At 43.8% G+C, this 22,961-nt stretch overlaps 1 protein-coding gene across 1 annotated transcript; it reads left to right on the top strand.

The window, feature by feature from the left end:
- The first annotated feature begins 6,398 nt into the window (after positions 1–6,398).
- Nmur2 (neuromedin U receptor 2) lies at positions 6,399–22,321 on the top strand. Its single transcript, XM_021178251.1, has 4 exons — positions 6,399–7,198; positions 14,475–14,559; positions 17,692–17,817; positions 20,058–22,321. Exons 1-4 carry the CDS (start codon positions 6,497–6,499, stop codon positions 20,330–20,332), a joined length of 1,188 nt encoding a protein of 395 aa, XP_021033910.1. The 5' UTR covers positions 6,399–6,496; the 3' UTR covers positions 20,333–22,321.
- The last annotated feature ends 640 nt before the right edge of the window (positions 22,322–22,961 follow it).

The following is a 22,961-nucleotide window of genomic DNA, read 5'->3' as shown; positions in this document are numbered from 1 at the left end:
GGTCCCCCAACAAATGGAGTGGGAACTGCCCCTAAATCTGTTGCTTGCCTATGTATCCCATTCCTCTAACAGGGCTGCCTTGTCTGTCCTCAGTGGGAGAGGATGTGCCTAGCCCTGTAGAGACTTGATGTACCAGGGTAGAGGGATACCATGGGAGGTGGGGACTTTACCCTCTCAGAGGAGAAGGGGAGGGAAATAAGGAGGGGACTATGTGAGGGAAGAAGGGAGTTTAGCAATCCAGAGGTAAAATGAATATATAAATAAATTAGTTAGAAAAGATTATATATATATATATATATATATATATATATATATATATACACACATATATATAAAGAATTCTCACAGCAATGAATACTGGTTGCTCAGTTCAATTTCTCCTTATTTTTCTAATTCATCTGATCTCACTCCCACTCTCTCTTATGTCTCACCTTTTTCCTTTTTATACAAGATCTCATCCTAGGGAATGATGCTACTCATAGTGGGCAGGCTTCCTACCTTAAATAATGTGATCAAGATAATCCGCTCAGGCATGCCACAGGCACACCTCTCAGGTGATTCTAGATATCATCAAGTTGACAGTTGATATTAACTCCCATGGATCCTTTCAGGACATTAGGCCCCTCATTCTATCATCATTGCATAGCTAGATGTCGGTCTCGCCTCTGGGGATCTGGAGACCTGTCCATGCACTTTCTTATCAACTTTAGCACAAGTCTATTGAAACTCAGAAGTCTACAGGCCAAGGCAGATAGCCTGTAATTCCAGCAAGTCTTATGTGGAGATGGAGGGTGGAGTCCTAGAAACTGTTTGTGCAGCTGGTCTGATTCATAGAGCAGCAAACAATAAGAGACCTTGTCTCAAACAAGGTGGAAGTTGAGTGACACCCATGATTATTCTATGATTTCAACATATGCTTCTGTGGCATATGCATGCCCACAGCCACACAGATGAATATGTATGTACATGCACATATATATCACACACACGTAAACAACATACACACACACACACAAACACACACGGGGGGGGGGGCAATCATTTTCATGCCTACCACTCCAAGCACATTCCCAGTATGCAGATCATAATTGACCTGTTTGTTTTGTGAGAAAGAAGCTCACAGAGAAGCCCGAACCTAGTACTTGCTATGAAATCCAGGGTGGCCTTAGACACTATAGCCCTTTTTTAACCTCAATACAAGTAAACACATTTGGATTATTCAATTCTCATGATTATTATCCTATTACATATCATATTAATCAGTTTTACTTAAAATACTGTATAACTTTAAATAACTCATGCTGAATTTTTTTGTAGGGCCAGCAATCAGACCTGGGACTCCCTCCTTACTAGGAAAGGCCTCTAATGCTGAGCCACTCTTTCGACCTTATTGCCTGCTTTTCCCAGGAACTACTTACCCTCATGGCAATCCTGCAAGGTACTGCAGCTATTTTATTTATTTTACAAATGGGGTCACTGAGACTTATGGGAACTAAATACGCCTCTGCCCTTTGCTCTTTGAAAACTGAATAACTGTAGGTGTACTTTGCTCATAGCCACCACACTCTCCTCTCTTCCAACTCCCCCAACAGCATCTCCATCCAAACCCTATGTCCTCCTTTTAAAATTACTTTTAAACATCCATTAGTTTTAGTTTAACGCAACTGATGCTGCCTCTATGCACATGGGCTTGGGTTTATATACTGTGACATCAGCAGACTACCAATGGTCACATCCCTAAGGAAAACTACGGTGTCTCCCCGCAGCACCAACTGCCAACAACTCCTCAGCTAGGGCCGGAAGTCTGAACCACTTCCCTTTCTGTGCTGTAATTATAGCTGGCAGCATCTTGTAGAAGTCTTGTACAGGTAACTGCAGCAACTGTGAATTCACCAGCACATCATGCCAAGTCCAGAAGACAGCATCTCACAGCTCTCCTCCCCATCCTCTGGTTCTTACACTCTTTCCATCCCTTCTTCCATGAAGTTCCTTGAGCTCAGAGAGGAAACAGAGATGTTTCGTGGACAGCTAAACGTTCACCGTTGCTTCTCCTCTGCACTTTGCTGAGTTGTGAGTCTCTGTATTAACAACCACGACCGTCTGTAATGAGAAGCTTCTCAGACCAAGGTTGAAAGCAGCACGAACACAAGGATATAAACACACATATTTAGGAGGAAGTTTGACAATATCCCCAATTAGGAAAGCATGAATAGGTATTCTCGTGAAGCTTTTGACTCCTAGTAATGTGCATTCATTATGTTTTCAGTAGCCAGTAAAAGACAAACACAATATTCAAGGCCTACACTCATACTAGGTGTCTGCAATTTGTGTCTTTATCCCATCCCCTTACACTAATGGTAGGAAGTACTAATTTGTTTGATGGGACCTATCCTGTCATAAATTGTGATACTTTTCAATCTTTAATGTAATGCTTTATGAATTAAGAACTACCACCCCATCTTAGTTACTTTTCTACTGCTGTGACTCTCATCATTTACCCATCTCTGAAATTTACAGAACTCTGCATTTGTTTCTGGAATCCTGACTGTCATCCTCTCAAACGTCTTCCTCAGTCTGATAATGACACTTTAGAGATTCTCAAGAAGCTGGTCTGCTGGCTGTAAGTGACCCCAATTCTACTTAACTTGAAACATCCCTCTCTTGCTTTCTTGTTTTCACTGGGTGTGGCGTTCTGCCTAGAATTCTCACTACCTTTATAATTTTAGAGATCTTTACATCTCAGTGAGATTTTTTTCATCTTGAATTCTCTCCTATTTCCTTAAAGTTTGTTAATAATGATGTCAACATCAAAAACACTTTGCAATTGTGTTATGTGCTCCTTCATGTTCATGTGTGCATATTAACATTTGTGTGTCTATGAGTATGCGCATGTTAGTATATTTGAATATACATATACATGTGTGAATCTGGACTAGAGGACAGCATTTGTGTCATTTCTCAGGTACCATCTACATTGTTTTTGGAAACTGCATCTCTTGCTGGCCTAGAAATTTCCCAGGTATCTGGGCTGACTGGCCAGTGAGTCCCAGGGATCTATCTGTCTCTGTCCCCACCCAGATCTAGGATTATATGCATGGGATACTATGCCCAGATACTCTAAAAGTCTTTATGTGTATATATACATGCGTGTGTACAAGATTTGTGAGAGCAACAGTACCCTGTGAGTAGTCACAGAACAAGCTCAGATATTAGTTCTTTCCTTCCACATTGTTCCTTGTTCCACAAGGTCTCTTTGCTTTAGGCCACACTCATGCCAGGCTATCTGGTTCCCTTCAGAAGAATCTGTTGTCTTCCATCTTGTCTTAGGAGCACTGAGGTCATAAATTCCGGCCATGAGTTCATGTACACTTTCTGAGACATGTGCTTTACCCGATAAACTGTATTCCCCCAGCCCATGCTCTGCTTTTGGGTCCTAGTGACTGAATATTCTCACACTTGCAAGGCAAGAACTTGACCAACTCAGCCACTCCCCAGTTCCCAAAGCATACTCCAGTTCTGAGGTGATGATCATAAGCTAGGAGCTCCCCTTCCCTCTCCCAACTAACCAGCAAGATCCCAGGTAGTGGCAACCACTCCAGTCTTGGCCTGAGAGTGATTACAGCACAGGGAAGGCTCTCTTCACTGATGCTTGTTTGTTAAGCAGGTAGTGTGGGAACAAATCTTGATCCTTTTTAATAGTATTGGTGCTGGAAACTGAACTTAGGTTCTCTGGAAGAGCAGCTAGAACTCTCACCCATTTAGTCATCTCCCCAGGACCTACCTCCTTCAGTCTCACAAGCAGTAACAAGTGTCACTATTGCAAATTTATCTCTAAATCTAAATGTTAACTCTTACCTCACTGTTACTACAGCGATGTCAGCCACTCCTGTCTCTTCCTAGCCTCACTCTCCTGAGCATTCCTATTCAAAACCCTCCTAAGACATCTCTCCATATTTACTGGATCCAAAGTCTATTGAATGTCAGGAAGAGGCAAACTCTCTATTACAGTCTCCATACTCACATATCCCAAGAGTCTGATAATTATGGTACATTAACAGTGAGGTACAACTCCTTCCATAGGAGATATGAACAAAATTCTACTACACCAGATAGGGAACCAACTTCAGATGCCACCTACATTCAACTTGGTGTGTGTCTGAGTATTATTGGGGTTACTTACAGGAGCAGAAATTATTCAAAGACACCTGTATCACCAAAGCCAACCCTAGCATCAGTGACAGTTTGAAAAAGCTGGAAACCTGGAACATACTATAGGCATCTCATTTTATCTAAGATTATCTCTCAGCTGTCTTGGCATCGTATGCATTCTTAGTAGGGAAGAGCCTAGTAAATTTGGTCAGTTTCGGGAACTTCCTGAAACTTTTCAGTTGTTTATTTCCTGAGATTAGTGAGTTTCCTTGAAGCATGGGACATTTTACCTCCTCTTAGAGCATCCTGTATCCTAAAAAGCTTTCATCCAGAATAGGAGTTTAATCTCAGAGGAACTTGCTGCACAGCACTAACCTAAGTTCTCATTCCCTTACCATCACTGGTCAGCTCCATATTCTGAAGTTTGTTTCTGTCTTAAGACCATTTACTGGTTAAATCCTTCCCTAGACCTTTCAGATCTTGGTCTCAAAGGCATATGCTGAAATAAGCCTTCTTTGACTTCCGCTGCAAGCTTTTTGTCAACTTTTATCTGGAAACATAATTTATTATTTTGCTTGTACATTTTCAGATACCCTAACAGAAACAAAACAAAACAAAACAAAATCTCAGTGGAGCATAGGTAGCCATTGGCTGTGAGGATTTATCTACACTGGCAACTTGATTGAGTTTGGAATCACCCAGGGGATAATCTCTGTGTATGTCTGTGAGGGACATTCCAGACAGGCTTTACTGGGGAGGGAAGATCGTCCCTGAATGTGGAAGGCACCATCCCAGTGAGTGAGGTCCAGGACTGAATAAAAAAGGAAAACTATGTACTTAGCCTCAGTAGTAATCACTCTGCTTTGTGGCTACAGTGTGACCAGCCCCTTGTATGCCTATGGCCGTCCCCACCACTACAGACTGTTGAAACCTTTCTTAAATTGTGAGTGAGACTAAGCCCTTCTGATTTTACCTTTTCACTTTTTAAATATTGCATTTATTTATTTGTTTGTTTTTGGTTTGGCTTACCTGCTTGCACATGCACGCGTGTGTGTGTGTGTGTGTGTGTGTGTGTGTGTGTGTGTGTGTGTGTGTGTGTGTGTGTGTGTACATAACCGGCACATGTGTGCAGGTTAGAAGATAACTTGTGGAAATTGGTTCTCCTAACCTGTAAGTCTCAGGGATTGAACTCCGGTGCCCAGACTTTGTGGAAAGCTTTAGTCCTGAGTCATCTCACCAGCCCCACAAGCTCTTCATGCAAGTTGCTTCCACTGTGTGTTCTGTGAACAGCAATAGGAATGACTAACAGGTTTATGTTTCTTGTAAAACATGAACTATGTTATGTTTAACATATGTTACGTTAAAGCATATCTAGTAGATCCATAGAAGTATATGCTGATCAAAACAAAATAAATAAATGTAGTGGAGAGAGACAGAGACAAACAGAGACAGACAGGTAAAGGAGTAGGAGAGAAGGGAAAGAGACAGAAACAGAGAGAGAGAGACAGACAGACAGACAGACAGGCAGGCAGGCAGACAGACAGACAGAGACAGAGACAGAGAGGGAGAAGGGAGAGTCAAACAGACAAACAGAAGGAGAATAGAGAGGAAGAGGCAGGAGAGAGACAGCAAGAAGCAGAAAAAGGAGGGAGGGAACTCTGAGAGTTGAATTTTCTTTATTTCTAATAATCTGGTTCTGAAACCCACTTGCTTTCTGAGCTGCTGAGGTTGTTAGTCAAGGCTAAAACCTAAAAGCTGATTTTCAGCCACTGAGATACCCCAAATCATATGTCTCATGCTTTTCCCAGAGAGCCCTGATTGCCCAAAGGAACAATATAATCGGAGAAATCGATTGATCTTTCACTCTTTGACGGGACATAGAGTGATCAGAGAGCAATGGAGACTGCCTTAGCAGTCAGGCTCCTCAGCCCTTCCTGTGTTTCTCCCCAGAGCCCCACAACTCTGAGGCTGGCCAGGCTTGGAATGCTCACTCCTCAGGTGGTGCAGGCAGCTCACTCAGTGTGAGCTGATTCTCTGTGGCTGCGTCCAAGTCACAAGGAGGTCCCTCCTCTCTTGCTCCCCAAACACAAAGCCCTCACACCAACCTGCCTGGTTCTCCCACGGTGCAGCTTAACACCCTCATTGGCCTACAGCGTGCCGGGGGCGGGGCTTGGGTGGTCCTCAAAAGGCATTAACAGCGTGAGAGGAGAGCCCTAGAGGCTGATGCTATCCTTTCACTCTCTGAGACCTTCTTCAGGAGACTCGGCTTTCAGACTCTTTCTGGCTCAGCTTGAAACAGAGCCCCAAGAGCAAGGGATACCCGTGGTCGTGGATTTTAAGCTCAGTAATGGGAAAAGTTGAAAATGCTTCCTGGATCCACGATCCTCTCATGAAGTACTTGAACAGCACAGAGGAGTACTTGGCCTACCTGTGTGGACCCAAGCGCAGTGACCTATCCCTTCCAGTGTCTGTGGTCTATGCGCTGATCTTCGTGGTGGGAGTGATGGGCAATCTTCTGGTGTGCCTGGTGATTGCCCGACATCAGACTTTGAAGACACCCACCAACTACTATCTCTTCAGCTTGGCAGTCTCAGACTTGCTGGTCCTGCTCTTAGGCATGCCACTGGAGGTCTACGAGATGTGGCACAATTATCCCTTCCTGTTTGGGCCGGTGGGATGCTACTTCAAGACAGCCCTCTTCGAGACTGTGTGCTTTGCCTCCATTCTAAGTGTCACCACCGTTAGCATTGAGCGCTACGTGGCCATTGTCCATCCGTTCCGAGCCAAGCTGGAGAGCACACGGCGACGGGCCCTCAGGATCCTCAGCCTAGTCTGGAGCTTCTCTGTGGTCTTTTCTTTGCCCAACACCAGCATCCATGGCATCAAGTTCCAGCAGTTTCCCAACGGGTCCTCCGTGCCCGGCTCTGCCACCTGTACAGTCACCAAACCCATGTGGGTGTATAACTTCATCATCCAAGCTACCTCCTTCCTCTTCTACATCCTCCCGATGACCCTCATCAGCGTCCTCTACTATCTCATGGGGCTCAGGGTGAGTATCGAGGGAATGGCTTGGGGCAGCATCCCACCTTTCTTGTCCATTCTGAATTCAAAGAAAGATTTAGCGTGGTGGAAAGATAGAATCAGGGAGGGGCACAGAGGATAGCGTTAAGTGGGAAATTAAGAAACAAGAGTTTATATGTATGTTAAATAGTTGCATATGAAAATTCCACACATGAACTCAAGATTTATCTCGCAGGAAAAATCAGCTTGGTCTCCTTTTGAACAGGTAGGAATTGCCACCACTTAAACATAGTAAAATCACAGCTCTATCACTTTCTTTACCTGGTGTTCCTTATTCTTTCCATGCTTTTCCACCTGTGTTTCTAAGAAGGTGTGAGACAGCTTCTTAGGGGCATCGATGTGTGGGAGAATCTGATTCCAGGGGCTTGAGGGGAAGTCTCACTTTAAATGTGTGCATGTGATCCAGGCTTAGAGGATCACATTCTGGGGGGATGCTTCTCCAACCTGCTGCCTCTTTGCTGCCCCTGCTCCACTTTACTGCCTGTGTTCAAGTTTTTCTCTGAACCAACCTGTCTGGAGGATATCATGAACTCTTCCTTCTGTATGATCTGAGACAGATATCCAGCAGTGAAGGCAGATATTTCTTTGTGGCTGTATTGGTCAATTGATTGAAATAGCAAGTTAAATCCTCTCTCTCTCTCTCTCTCTCTCTCTCTCTCTCTCTCTCTCTCTCTCTGTGTGTGTGTGTGTATGTGTGTGTATGTGTGTGTGTGTAGATAGATAGATAGATAGATAGATAGATAGATAGATAGATAGATAGATAGATAGATAGATATAGGTATAGATATAGATATCTTGAAGCCAGTTTTATGGCAGGTAGGGATACTGAGGGATGGGAAGTACACAGAACTCATAAGTTAGAGCAGTAGAGGTGATTAAGAGACGTGTGAGTTTCTGGGGAAATCACTCTTTTTCCCTTGCACCTTACAATCAGAGGCTCCTTCTCTAAGCGTGTGATGATAAATACTTCTTTTTCATTTTCTCTGCTTCTAAATTACTTGAGAAAGTCTGTCGGATTTTTTTTTTTTTTGAGGAATGTAGGCGTGAATCTGTATACTTCTGGTTGTATGCTGTACTCAAATTGATCGGTGTGAGTCCTCACAATGACAATTTTGTATTCACTTAGGGAAGCGGTTCGTGCAGTAAACTGTTACAGGCTTATTTAGCCTCTCCAGTCCTCTTCTGACGTATGCCTCTAGGCAAGCCACACACAATTCTGCTGGAATTGTTTTCCCATTTGGAGAATGAAAAGGTCACATCACATCATTTCCAAGGCTTCTTCCTGCTCTCACAGTCTGTGGTTCTTTTTAAAAAGGCAAAGAGACTATGGAGGAGATAGACACAAGCTATAAATGAAAGAAATAAGCACACTCATCCCACCAATCCTCTGGCGCTGTGTCTCTGGATGCAGAGCTCCACTCCTGTCCATCTCTGAGAAAGGCAGTTATCAACAAAAAAGATCTTTCTTACTATTTACTGGTCCTTAAATGAATGGCCAGGCCCAAGTAGGAAGAGCATATATGAATGTCATAGACATGTAAAAACAGGGATGAATCTGAATAGGCAGAGAGCGGTGGCATTTTCCCTAATACCTGTGTCATTTTATCCAGCTCAGTATCACAGTTCCAGAATGTCCTATGTATCTAACCCAGAGGAAAAGACGTCCTTCCACACATTTCCAAATAACACACATCCCATAAGACCTTCTTACCTCCACACCCCAACTGTAGCAATATATTACTGTTCAAGCTAAACAATCATTTGTCTCGCATGAGTTTGGGGGGAATGCCTAAGTTTAATAGCAAGCATAAATTTCTCTAAAGTCTTTCTTTAAGTTTCACTATGTTTCACTCACACGAATCTACAGTGTCTGTGTCCCAAGCTGGTGGCAGCTCAGATAATAGCCATCCTGCTTTGTGTGAGTAATGCAATTGATGAAGCCTGTTTCAGAAGAGATGAAGTAGATGTGAATGGACCCGAGGGTTACTAAGAAAGGAGATGTCTGACTTGCCATTCTGAAAATTTAAACAGTCTTACAACAGCAGTCTGGCGAAGCAAGTCTCTTCTGTGCCACAGGCACCACAATCTTTGGACTCCTTTCCCTGGAAGGTTCCTGCCACCCACCACCATGCTTCCTTTGCCTTTTTGACTCTAGTCTACCCTGTCAATCAGGCTTCAAGCATCCTCCCCTGAGGCAGCACTTCTAGAAGCTCCAGCTGTCCTACCTCTAGTATAGATGTCATGGCTTCCAGTAATTTCCTCCAATTACAATTTATAATTCTGTGTAGACACTTTAGTTCATTGATTTCTCCCAAACCAGACTAAGCACAGTCAGGAGATAAGACTCAATTACCCCCTTCATCACTGGGCTTCAGCTTCTCTACATTTAAGATAAAAGACTTGGAAACATGGCCTCAAAAGCCCTTTGAATGTTCATGATTTAAAGAGACCCAAGGCGTAATGGTATTTGAGTTACTGGGTCTTCTGAGAAGTGTAGAGGTGTGATTGAATCTGGTTGCCACTACCTTCAGAAGGCAGCCAGAGGAAGACATAGGACAAAAGAAGCCTGTGTGTATTCAAAGCTGAATACTCACTGATGCCCCCTTATTCCAGGACATAAATTTCAATAAAGGTGTTCTTCAGGCTTAGAACACCATGGAGATGGAAATTGGGTGTTCCAAGAGTAGCTTCCCATCCATCCAAGAGGAAATACTGACAAAGTATAGCCTAATCCATGTCTCTCATATGTGACTTTTGTGTTGATAGAGGCACATATATGAACTGCATAAAACTCAACAGTGCCAGACAGGTTGTGAACAAGCAAAATAGTGGATGGATGGATGAAAGGGTAAATGGATGGATGGATGAAAGGGTAAATTGATGGATGGATGGATGGATGGATGGATGGATGGATGGATGGATGGACAGATGAACAGGATGTGTAGAGATGGATGCACAGAGAGACAGATGGTGAATTGAAGGAAGGAAGGAAGGAAGGATGGAAGGAAGGAAGGAAAGAAAGAAGGAAGGAAGGAAGGAAGGAAGGAAGGAAGGAAGGAAGGAAGGAAGGAAGGAAGGAAGGAAGGAAGGAAGGAAGGAAGGAAGGAAGGAAGGAAGGAAGGAAGGAAGGAAGGAAGGAAGGAAGGAAGGAAGGAAGGAAGGAAGGGAGGGGTAGAAGTAGATCTACAGAAGGACATGATGACTGACTGGATGGATGGATGGATGATAGATAGATGCTTAGACAGACAGACAGATACTTAGAAGAAGAGACTGATGGACAGAGACACAAATGGATGGATGGGTGGGTGGGTGGATGGACAGACAAATGTCCAGAGAGAAAAACTGAAAGAAAGAAAGACAGACAGACAAATAGATATAGGTCAGGAAAATGTGTATCTACACATTTATTCACATATACACACACAATATTCAGGCATACACACTTTAATAAAAAACAAACAAACAAACAAAACAAAAAACAAACAAAATAATGACTGGAGGAGAGAAGGTTTATCTCAGTTTAAAATCCAGAGCTAGGGAGATGGCTCAGAAATTAAAGAGCACTGCACTGCTCACTGTTCTTTCAGGAAATTCTGGTTCACTTCCCAGAACCCACAAGGCAGCTCACAACTGTCTGTGATTCCAGTTCCAGAGGATTTGATGTCTTCTTTTGACTTTTTTGGACACCAGTCAGGCACCCAATCATACCCATAATATAAAATAAATAAAAGAAAATATTTTTAAGAGGTTATGTCCAAAGGAATTTGAGGCAGAACTGAAGCAGAAACCATGGAGGGATTCTGCATATTGTCTTTCTCCTCATAGCTTGCACAGATACCAATTGTATACAGCTGAGGCATACCTGCCTAGGGATGGCACCACATACAGTGAGCTCCCACATCAATTAGCAGTTAGGAAAATGCTTCCCAAGGGCTAGAGAGATGGCTCAGTGATTAAAGGCACTGGTGCTTTTTCCAGAGATCCAGGTTCAATTCCCAGATTCTAACTATCTGTGACTCTCGTTCCAGGAGAACCAATGTCCTCTTTTGGCTTGCACAAGCACCAGGCACTCATTCATGCAGGTAAAACACCCATAAACATTATTATTATTATTAAAGGAAAGGAAGAAGCCTTATGACCCAGTCTGATCTGAGCAATTCTTCCATTGAGGTTCCCTTTGCCTGGGTGACGCTATGTTTTGCCCAGTTGACAGCTGAAATGAAGGCTAACATCTGTCAGGTAAACACAGCTGAGTTAGAAGAAGGAGAGTCTCCCAGAAGAGGCTCAGTAATCCTCATAAGGGAAATACAAACAGCTGTCCTCAGGTATTTTAATTTATACCATGTCTTTTGAGACAATGTGGAATGATAATTGGAACCATGAGAATACCAATAATCTACCATGCATAGAATACCATGCGCCCTGCACTGACATGCTCATCATCTGCGGAACACCTTAGCGCCCTCACTCCCACACCTTCTTATTTCTACATCACTGCAGGAATCCCTCAGGTCTTTCCTGTTCCAGATGTATCCAAAGGGTCAAATCTCACATTCTCAGAACAAACTTTATGTAGAGGTCACCACTAAGTCCAAGAGACAGGCAGACATGCTGACCATACAGGTGGATACATAGGGCCCAGGGGCTCCTGTAAAGTTCCTGGTTTTAAGGAGCTTGTGTATTTTAAAGACATAGGATATGGATTTGTGGAGCTGTCGAGGTGACCTTTAATGGGCCATTTTCCAAGTTTTCTCCAACTTTAAAGACTTTCTCTAAAGTGTCCCATCAGGATAACTGCTCTTCACAAAAGCCTGTTCATCATCACACACAGTCACACCCTTCTCACATACCTCGAACTTGAAAACACCATGCCTTATAACTCAGTGGGATGATTCTAACAGAGCTCGAAACTGTATAGGACAGTTCGAGTTTTCCTTCTACTTAATGACCTGTTGACCCATCAGGCTCCTTGTCACCACCGTGAAGGAATCTCAGCATGACTGGTGGCACATGAAGGGGTGCTTCGACCTGAAGTTCACAAGGTAGACATAGTGCTCAGAGAAGGTTCATCCAGGAAAACATACAAAGTTGTCAAACACAAGGCTTCTTTTCTGGTTCTTTGTTCTCTTTCTAGGGAGCTTAAAGCCTGCGCACAGCAGTACTGGAAGGGCTTTTCTCATGGTGCCACACAATAAACTGCTCTACTTTCTACCTCAGATGCAGTGAAAAAGGGGTCCCTTCCCTTCCATTCCTAGGAGTACAGGGTGTGGTGCTCCCTTGCCCCAGTTACCTAACTTTGGAACGAGGGGTTAGGACAGTCTGATCTTATAGGTTATTTGGTGACAGGACCAGGAGTGAATTGGGGCTAACTCAGCTTAGACTTCCCTGTCATCTTTGATTGGGTTTGGAATCAACCAGGAGACACACCTCTGGGCATGTTTATGAGGACATTTCCAGAGAGGTGTGACTGAGGGAGGAAGACCCACCCTGAACAATGGTAGCACCATCCCATGGGCTGGAGTTCGAGGCTGAATAAAACGGGGAAAGAAAGAGGTGAGTTTAACACAGTATCTGTCTCCTTCTGTTTCCTGGCTGGGATGCAATGTGCTCATCTGTTTCATGCCCTGCCTTTGTGACTCCCTCACCTTAATAGACTCTCCTCAAATTATGTGTCAAACAAACACTTCCTCACCCAAGTTGCTTCTTGCTCAGTATTTTTGTCATAGCAACAATAAAAGTAACTGACACTCCCACCAAACTACCAAGTCAATGTTGGAAAGGAATAAACAGTCTAAGAGAAATTTAGGGTGATGTTGGTAAGCAAGCAAGGGGGGAATGCCAGAGGACTAAACAGCACTGGACTCACCTCGAGGTATGTGATAGTCACACATTATTAGAGTTCCTCTCATCTGGTGCAACATCACCATAGTCCAAAAAAAAAAAGTAGATCTAAGGGAGAAAGAGCCACCACCAAATAGAAAGCAGTGCTCTCTGGTGCCTGTGGGCTTAGGAGGAAGGGGACCATGGGCTAGAGCTGCTGCATCTTCAGAAGTAGGTGGTCCTTAAACAGGCTAGTAGAGATGGCAATATAATGTCATGCTCCCATTCCAAACTTACATTACCATTATGACAAGGATTACCCTATATCTCAATTAAGATGAATATTGATCATTTAAATGCTGCTGGATGTGCAGGAGAATCAGAAAAACAGCATGTTGCGTGTTATGCTGGTCAGTAGAGTGTCAGGGCATTTGCTGAAAAGGGGCTGGAAGTGTATGATTCTAAGAAATGTGATTCCCCTTCACTGGGATGAGCGTGGGAGATGCAAATGTGGAAACTGGGGAAAGTTGATGCACAAGCCCCTGGAAAATCCACATAGCTCATGATCACACTCAAGATGCCACGGGGGCCCCCAGTGCAGTGGTTTGAATGAGAATGCCCTCCATAGGCCCATATATTTGCATGCCTCATCCCCAGTTGGTGTACTGTTTGGAAGGATTAGAAGGCATGGCCTTTGTGGTTTCAAATGCCCTCACCAGGCCCAGTGTCTCTCCTCCCCCGACCCCCCACCTGCTGTCTATGGTTCAGGATGTAAAGCTCTCAGCTACTGCTCTAGCACCATGCTGTCTTGCTTTCCACCATGCTTCACCGTGATGATCCTGAATAACCCTCTGAAACTGTAAGCAAGCCCCCAATTAAATGCCTTCTTTTGTAAGAGTTGCCTTAGTCATGGTGTCTCTTCTCAGCAATAGAACAGTGACTAAGACACACAGCAACGATCATAACACGCATGAAATCATAATGTTTTGTTTTCTGGAACCTCCTATCACATGGCATAGGGTCTTGACTCTAATGATATATCTAACAAAAGGGAAAGGAATGAATAAGTGAATGGAAGGGCCTAACTACTATGTTGTTGCTGCTGTTGTTAATTTCAAGATTCGCCGTTTGGGGTGTGCATGTGTGTGTGTGTGTGTGTGTGTGTGTGTATGCATGAGTGTGTAATATTTCCTAACATACTATAGAATTAGAACTGTATGGAATTGCACACTAAAAACGTAGTTTCAGTTTTACCGTATCCTGCCCACACCCTTATCCAGAGAACTTAGATTGAATTCTGCCTCCAGTGAAGTGTTTAAATTTTTCAAAACATTTTTTTAAGTGCTGTTTATATACCTCCAAAGTTTCTCATGGGAAAAGCAGTCAGCCTTTTCTCCCTAACCACTTTTCCACTTCTCTTTCAGCTGAAGAGAGATGAATCTCTTGAGGCAGACAAAGTGACTGTGAATATTCACAGACCCTCCAGAAAATCAGTCACCAAGATGCTGTGTAAGCTGCTTGCTTTGTTCAATGTTTGTTCACTCTTGTTTATAAGAGCAGAGGTTCCCCTCCCCCTTTGGTACTGATGTAATGGTGCTGGCTAAGATGTCCTTCTTGGTTTCCAGAAGCTTCTGGAAGCTGCCTGTTTTATTTCATCTTTGGTTTTGGACATTCAAAGGCTTTTGCTAGGTTACAGTTGCTGAGGTGCCTTCCAAATACTATGAACTAAACCAAGTTTGCAATGCTGAGCCTGAACCCCACTCTTCCTGTAAGATGAGGTAGGGATGGTTTCTTAACTTATATGTGCTCCAACATTCTTCATGCATGGGGAACAGGTCATGGTGGATCCTGCACTCACAAACACACACACACACACACACACACACAATGTTTTATAACTCACTTCAGTAGATTATAAACTCCCAATGGCCATGTAGTCTCTGTGGATATTTTTATTCCAGATTAAGAACAATTAGTCATGATTTACCCAGAACATTGTATCAAGACTTCATCTTGTTTAAAAACAAAATAGTAAAAATAGACTTTTTATTAGAAGTGCACATACTTGTAAGAGACAAACTATTTTAAGAGATCCAGGTGCTGAACATCCTCCCTCACAAGGATGCTAGAGAAGAAAATGGACCCCTGGGCTGGGGAGATAGATCAGTGGTTAAAGCATTTGCCATACAAGCAGGAGGAGTAGGGGCTCCATCCCCAGGAAGATATGTAAATGCTAGTGGGAGTGACCACCCTTTTATATTTCCCCTCTTGGGAGGCAGAAACAGAGGGTCTACAGAGCAAGCTGGCTCTGGAGACAGGCCCTATCAGTGAGCTCTGAGTTTGATTGAGAGAGCCTGCCTCAGTAAATAAGGTGGATGGGTGATTGAGGACAACTCTTGACTCAACCATAGGCCTATGCACACACAGACACGTTCACACTCATGTTCAAAATGCATGCACATACATGCACACACCTCCATACACAATACAAAGGGACACTTGAAAATGAAAGCAAAACAAAAAAACAAAAAAACAAACAAACAAACAAACAAAAAAACAGCACCAGTCCTCCAGGAGAGACAATAATTAGATATGTGAAACTTATTATAAATTTTCCAAATTACAACCTACCTTTACAAAAGAAGAAGTCCCCAGGCTCATGTGCCCATGACTCATGGAAACTGGGCCCTCTGTGGACAAAACCCAGAATCTTCCAAGGTGGTCTTTTGACTCTAATAATCATATTCTTTGAGGCTTTTCATCCAGAGGTGGATCTTGTTGTGAGGAGGCAGGGAGTCTTTAATATGTCTCTCCTTCTCCCTTTGATCCTGATCTCAGTGTTTGCTGGTGTTAGCATCTTAGTAGCAAGCCTGGAATGTAGCCCCTGCATGTGCAAGGCCTGGGTTCAATTCCTAGCATGCCACACACAGGAAAAAATAGATTTGGGCTCTGTGCAAAGCCAGCCTAGGCAACCCAAAAGGAACCTGTCTCAAAAAGTAAAAAAATAAAAATAAAAAAGACTGGGCTTTAGATCAGTGGTGGAGTGTTTGCCTCATATGCGTGGAGCTCCAGCTCAGTTCCCAGTACTATTAAAACAAAACAAAACAAAACAAAACAAAACAAAACAAACAAACAAAAAACAGAGCAAAAAAGTAATAATGACAAAATGTAGACCATTTGACTTCATTGTAATCAGGAATGATGAGCAGAAGTGGGTGGTGGGAAGACGTTTTATTGAGGAAAGAATATTATAAATTCAAAAGAATATTCCAGTTACTTTTGGAAGCACACTGCATAGACAGACAGCTTACCCTAAAAGTTAACACCAAAAGCAAACAAAGGTTCCAGTTTCTGTGAAAACCTGGAAGGTGCTCATGGGCAAAACTGCAAAATGAAGACTGTGTACCCATCTCTCAGCCTCAGAAGGTGTCAGCTCAAGGCTCTTCTCCCTTCGTCCTGAGACTCTCTTCTCCTCCAGCTCTGTTAGATCACCCAGATACAAACATCAAGCAGTGCATCACAGGAAAGGATCTGACAGCTTCCTAAAGAGGAAAAAATGCTTGCTTATCTTTGTGGTGCTTCAGTGTCCCAAGGAGGAACAATTGGCACACCCATCCCTGCCCTGGGGCTGGAAATGAGAAGCAGGAGATCCCGTGTACTTCTGACTCAGGAGGACAGGGTCTTCCTCGCAGAATCAACACTGTGATTACAGTTGTTCTGACTCTGTGTCTTACCCAGCCCATCACAAAATCAAAAGGATCAAAGAGACTCCTAATGAGTTTTAGTTTTGTGTTAACTGCTTTGCACTGCTATGACAAAACAAAAGGAAGAAGGCTGGGGATGTGCATGGGTTGGTAAAGTGCTTGCTGAACAAGCTCGTGTTTGATCTCCAGCATCTGTGTAATAAGAAGCTGAGCATGTTGGGTGATGTGTGCTTGTAATCCAGTATCCCAAAGCTGGGTGGGTGAACACAGGTGGATCCCTGGGCCTTGCTGGCCAGCGGTCTAGCTGAATTGGTGAATTCAAGGTAAAAGTGAGACTGTCTCAAATCAAAGTGGGCAGGTCTCCTGAGGAATGATACTAAAGTTGACCTCTGTGCCCCACACCCCAACACACACACACACACACACACTACACAAGACAGACAACATATACAAGACACAACACACACATAGGACACACAAGACATATATAACAAAGAAAAGATTTATCTAGGTTCATCTTTGGGCCTATTGTGAAGAAGAGGGGCGGGGGAGAGGAAATGGGCAGGTCGAGTTCTCAACAAAAAGGACATTAAGTTGGAATGGGGCATATTGGAGCACATGGAAGGAGTTAGAGAGGGAAAAGAAGGAGTAAACGTGAATATATTTTATTATGCATACATTTATGAAATTTTCAAAAGCAAAATTTTCAAGTAAAAGTAGAACTATACATTTTAAAAGAAAACTGAGGCAATTGTATAGAAAAGTGGTCCTAGATACATACAACTAATTCTCATGTTCAAATATTTTTTAACTCTGGGGTCACCTTTGCCTATAGCAATCATCCCTTAGCCAAGGTGGTAGGGAAAACCTGCTAAAGAAGAGGAAGGCTGGGCGAGCATCTTGTCCTCCCCTGATCTACTCCCACTTCCTTTTCCAGTTGTCTTGGTCCTCGTGTTTGCTATCTGTTGGACCCCTTTCCATGTGGACCGGCTCTTCTTCAGCTTTGTGGACGAGTGGACTGAGTCCCTGGCTGCTGTGTTCAACCTCATCCACGTGGTATCAGGTAAAGACCTGGTAGTTTTGGTGACTCAACTATAAAGTGGCTTTTCCTTCACTGTCCTGAAGGCTCAGTACATAAGCAGCTCTGGGGACCTGGGGATCTGGGGATCTGGGGATCTGGGGATCTGGGGATCTGGTCTTCTGTTCTGGAAACAGCAGGTGCTGATTTGTATTCAAAGATGGGTAATTTGTATTTAAAGATTAAAAATGTTTAGAGGTTACTTTAAGGAAACCCCCAACTCTACATGTGATAATTACAACAGGGAATTCTCAGTGATCATCAGTGTTTGACACCAAAGACATACACGGAAGAAATGGTTTTCCCAAAGGCACAAAGCTATAAAAACCTGTTAAAATTCTAAGCTATTGAATTTGAGGTTCAGGGGCTTTTCCTCCAAAATAGAGAAGCTATGGCGTTAGCTTCAGGGCACTTCCACCAGCATCTGTTGTTGCTGGCTTATTCTGTGGGCTCTGAATTCTCAGGATCAAAACCAGAAGCAGACATAAGATGCATATTGGCAACTTGGAAACATCACATCTCCGGACAAAAGGAAGGAGAGAGGGGAAGGGATGGCAAGGAGAGAAAGCTCAGACACCAGACTTGCCTTGTATAATTCAGCCATTTCTGACTCTGAGCATTTGTACCCAAATACACGTTCTCTCTCTTCAACTGTCTCCTACCCATGTCAAGGTCCAGCTGATGTCAGTCACCTCCACTGAGTCCCTTATGACCACAGCAGTCTCTGTTATGACCGAGTAACTGCCGTAGACAGGCAGTTGGTATCACAATGCTTCTTGTAGATATCGTTCTGTATCCCTGTTACCAACCTTGCCAAGAATCCTGCCTCAGTTATAATCTTCCAATTGAAGAAAAAAATTATAGAGTATTCACGGGGAAAAAAGTCTAAATCTCTTATCTTTCAATGTGCTTTGGAGTTTTACGAATGTCCTAGTAAGCGTTCAGTCAGAGCCTGAATGAACAAACATGTCTCCTCATCCCAGAGAGGACACGGACCATAGACACAAAACAGGGATTCCATCCAAGTGTAGTGTGTTGAAGCAGTGAGTCACTAGGGTTCCTAACAGGCATGTGAGCAACTTACAGGCAGGTGTTACACTGAAAAAATATATGTTTCAGTAATGGCTGGCTCTCTATGGATCCTTGGGAAGGGACCCAGTCTCATGACTCTCTCCCCAAACAACTGTTAACTGTCCATAAATCTTGGAAGGAAGGCACGCAAACCAGAGTGCCCTTCTGTAGTCTCCAACGGGTAATCACAGCTGACAGTTCTAGACAGCCACGGCAGCGACCAAGTCAGCCTGGAGGACGTTGTTTCTCCGCACTCGGCTTCAGGCAGAATACCCAAACTCCATTCTCCAGAAGGAGCTGAAGAGTGTTTATCTAAGGGCCCAGAACAGAAGAGGGTCACTATCCTAGCCTCCCTTCAGCTTCAGCGATGTCTTAGAGAAACAAAACAGGAGATGATAGTAAATGAGTGTGCATGAGCTGGAGAGACTGCGCTGTGGTTAAGAGCACGCACTTCCCTACAGAGGACCCAACTTTAGGTCCCAGGCTCTGTATCAGAATCAGGTTTCTCTCATGCCTGTAACTCCGGTGCTAGAGGATCAGATGCCTTCTTTTAGCCTCTGTGGGAACTGGAATTCATGAACGCATGTGCCTGCGCATAGACACACACACACACACACTCACATAATTAAAAAATAAATCTCTAAAGAAAAAGAGTGCATGTATAACAAGCAGAGAAAAGACAATATGCAAGCCGTCTGGAGGACAAAATAAATGGTAAAACATAACTATTCATTGGAAGCGCTATCGCTGAAGCATGAGTGGGTAGGAAAGGGACGTGGCACCGGAGCAGTTGGGAGTCGCCCTCTCCCAGAGGTTTTCCCCAAAATGAAGAGTTTCTCCAGGGATGGTGTGTTGACTGACTTACCAGTCTTCAACATGGCTACTGCTTCAAAATGTAGCTGACTAAAAATCCAGTGAAGAAACAAGCCTTTTTTCTCTGATACTTGAACGTCTAGCATCAGTGCCATCACCCAGCACCACCGCACTCCATGTTTGGGTCCTGAGTGCACAGGCAGATCTCCCCACAGCGTTTTAAATTCTCAGGGAGTGTCCTGTACACGCCACTGCTTCCAGGAGAGGTGATCAAAGGGTTCCAAGGCCTTTGCTAAATATTTACATCTTTTTCCCTACCTTCCTCCATCCCTCATTGGCAGGTGTCTTTTTCTATCTGAGCTCCGCTGTCAACCCCATTATATATAACCTCCTGTCTCGGCGCTTCCGGGCGGCCTTTCGGAATGTTGTCTCTCCTTCCTGCAAATGGTGCCATCCCCAGCATCGCCCACAGGGGCCTCCAGCCCAGAAGATTATCTTCTTGACAGAATGCCACCTTGTGGAGCTGACAGAGGATGCCGGCCCCCAGTTCCCTTGTCAGTCATCCATCCACAACACCCAACTTACCACCGTCCCCTGTGTTGAAGAGGTACCATGAAAGGAGTGGTCAGAAGGCCACTTCCGAAGGCCTGGCTTCTGTGATTGACATTTCTCTACATGCCAGCACTGCAAGGAGGTGCACTCTGTCACCTCTGCCTCCTTGCATGCCATTAGAGAGGTAATGTGGCTCTTAGATTCCACCTACTCTTTACTTTTTTTAATGTTAAAACTCAGACTTCGCTCTGGGTCCCAGAGCAGACATTACACTCCATCTTTCTGCATTGTGATTTTTTTTTATAACTGTGATTGTAATGTGCCACGGGAGTCTCACTTCAAGATGCTCTCATGATGGGTGGGTTTAGCCTAGTAAAGGTGTTGTCGAGTAGCTAAGCAGCACAATACAGTTATCCTAACCTCCATACCCAGGATGCAGGAGAGACCTACTGGGTAGGAACTGCCCGCAAAAGCCTAACCCTCCAAAAGTTAGGACTTTTGGGAGTTTGTTGTCAAATAAGCTATGGCTTAAAATCAGTCCTAGCAGAAATATTTATGCTACAGAAATTAACAAGCTCTCTAAATCAAGACTAAATAATTTTTATCCCCTGGAGAGTTGGCCCATGAGCAGGTTGAGAGCTATTAATGAGCTGGCACTGTGCCTGCTCATTGCAATGTGTGGGACTTGTTTTTAGAAGAAATGCTGCTTATGCTGTAATTATGAACTACTTAGAGTCGTGGTTAACTCGGAAAAAAATGCTATGGACTAGATTTAAAAACAAAACAAAACAAAACAAAAACGTTCCTGTACAAAAATAAGCGAAATACTGCTAATGAAGCCAATGGAAGCAGCATCAGCATTTATAATTAACCTGGAGTGGAAAGATTATTTTTGGATGCCATCCATTAACATTAATGCAGAAAACAGCAACGGACTGGGTGTTATTTTCCCTCTCACGTCTGTGTTTGCAGAGCCCAGAGGATGTGTTGTCAAAGCAGATGACTTTTCTGTGTTCATCTCCACTTGGCTGCAGATTTGTTTTGTTCTCCCCCTGTGGTGTAGGACTGGAGGGATGACACAGTAGACAAAAGCACTTGCCACCGAGCCTCAGGATCTGAATTCCATACCCGGAACTCACGTGATGGAAGGAGAGAGAACTGACTTCTCAAGTTGTCCCTTGACTCCCCCCAAACATGCACNATGGCATACCACACCCCAACACTCACCACAATAAATAAGTTCATATTAAAAAATTAAAGAAATATATTATGAATCCACAGTGTNGAAGCTAACAACTACACTATCTTCTAGAAACCTAGTAAATCAAAATCGCAGACAGAGCAGCCTTTCAGGCCCCTCCTTCCCTTTCTCACCCTCAGTGGATGTCCAAATGTTCCATGGAGTCTGCTTCTGACCCTCCACCCGTGCCATATGGAAGCATTGTCAAGGCAATGTTGGTGTTTGAAAGTTTTGACTAATTTACATATGGGATAGATATTATAGAGTATACCTAAATGACGTACCCGGATTTCAGTGCTAGTGAAATACATTCTCTGAGAGAGTTAGAAAGATGGACAAGTCCAAAGTCCAGGACTAAGAGAAGCAAAGTTGGAGAGAAGAGTAATTAATGTCTCATGGGCAAAGACATTTGCACATAAGCCTGCTGATCCATGTTCCTTGATTGAGGAAGAGATCCAACACCTNAAGTTGTTCTCTGACCTCTGTGTAGTCACCATGGCTTGTGTCTCAATACCCCCTCACACATAATAATAAAATTATTGCTTTAAAGAAAAGCAATTTACCCTTTCAAACACATTTGGTGTCTGCTATGAAACTACATGGATGAATAGATAAAAAGTTCTGTGAGTAAAAGNCACTTTGAACATAGATCTTAAAAGGCTTCATAGAACACCACTTATTCGTATATTTTCACAACATAAAGATATCTCTTATCAACACTTTCTGCTTTGTTTCATAAATGCTGAAAATTTCAGCTCCTGACCTTGACCACGAATTCCTCAGTAATAAAATGGAATAAAGGTTGTCCTGCGCACGTTTCTGTGTTCTCTTCCCTCACTGATTCTTCCATCTTACTGAGAGATAAAGAATTACTGTCTGCCCGCCCCCTTCCAGTTGACAGCGAAGAGCTTATCCTTCCTTACTCCTGGGAAAATTATACGAACAATCTCCAAGCAAGCACCAGAGTCCTGGAATCTCACTAAGAAACTCACAGGGGCTGGAAAGGTTCCCCATCTGACCTTGCCACCTGCAGAGCAGCCTCTTTCTTACACTCCTATAAATAATGCTGAGTGCCTACTAAGGGCCTGTGTGGGTGGGGGTCATTCCTCCTAAAAAAAGCCTATAGACCTCAGAAATTGCCAGACTATTGGATGTCTCTAAGAAGGATGGTCAAGAATAGCCCTACCCTATACACCTCAGTTACAAGTGCCTCTTCTCTACACTTTTCCCAGAACCCTTCACTCACCCCCTCTACCTCACTTCCCACCTCCTCCCCCACTCCTTCACTTCCTTCCCACTCTTCCATCTCCTCCCTCATCCTCCTCACTCCTCCACCTCCTCCCCATTCCTCCACCTCCTACTCAATCCTCTACCTCCTTCCCCCCCCCCCATCTCCTCCTCACCCCCCACTCCTCCACCTCCTCCTCTCTCCCCACCTCCTCCTCACTCCTTT

The sequence above is a fragment of the Mus caroli genome, chromosome 11 (genome assembly GCF_900094665.2).
Source record: "Mus caroli chromosome 11, CAROLI_EIJ_v1.1, whole genome shotgun sequence".
In the NCBI taxonomy this organism is placed as follows: Eukaryota; Metazoa; Chordata; class Mammalia; order Rodentia; family Muridae; genus Mus; species Mus caroli.
Note: the sequence above shows the minus strand (reverse complement) of the source record. Positions and strands in the feature narration are given on the sequence as shown.

Excerpts from the sequence above, each read along its gene's own strand:
- Nmur2 (XM_021178251.1), top strand. The coding sequence starts at position 6,497 with ATGGGAAAAGTTGAAAATGCTTCCTGGATCCACGATCCTCTCATGAAG. Across the intron at positions 7,199-14,474 it reads ACTATCTCATGGGGCTCAGG|CTGAAGAGAGATGAATCTCT; the intron begins GTGAGTATCGAG and ends CTTCTCTTTCAG. Across the intron at positions 17,818-20,057 it reads CCTCATCCACGTGGTATCAG|GTGTCTTTTTCTATCTGAGC; the intron begins GTAAAGACCTGG and ends CCTCATTGGCAG.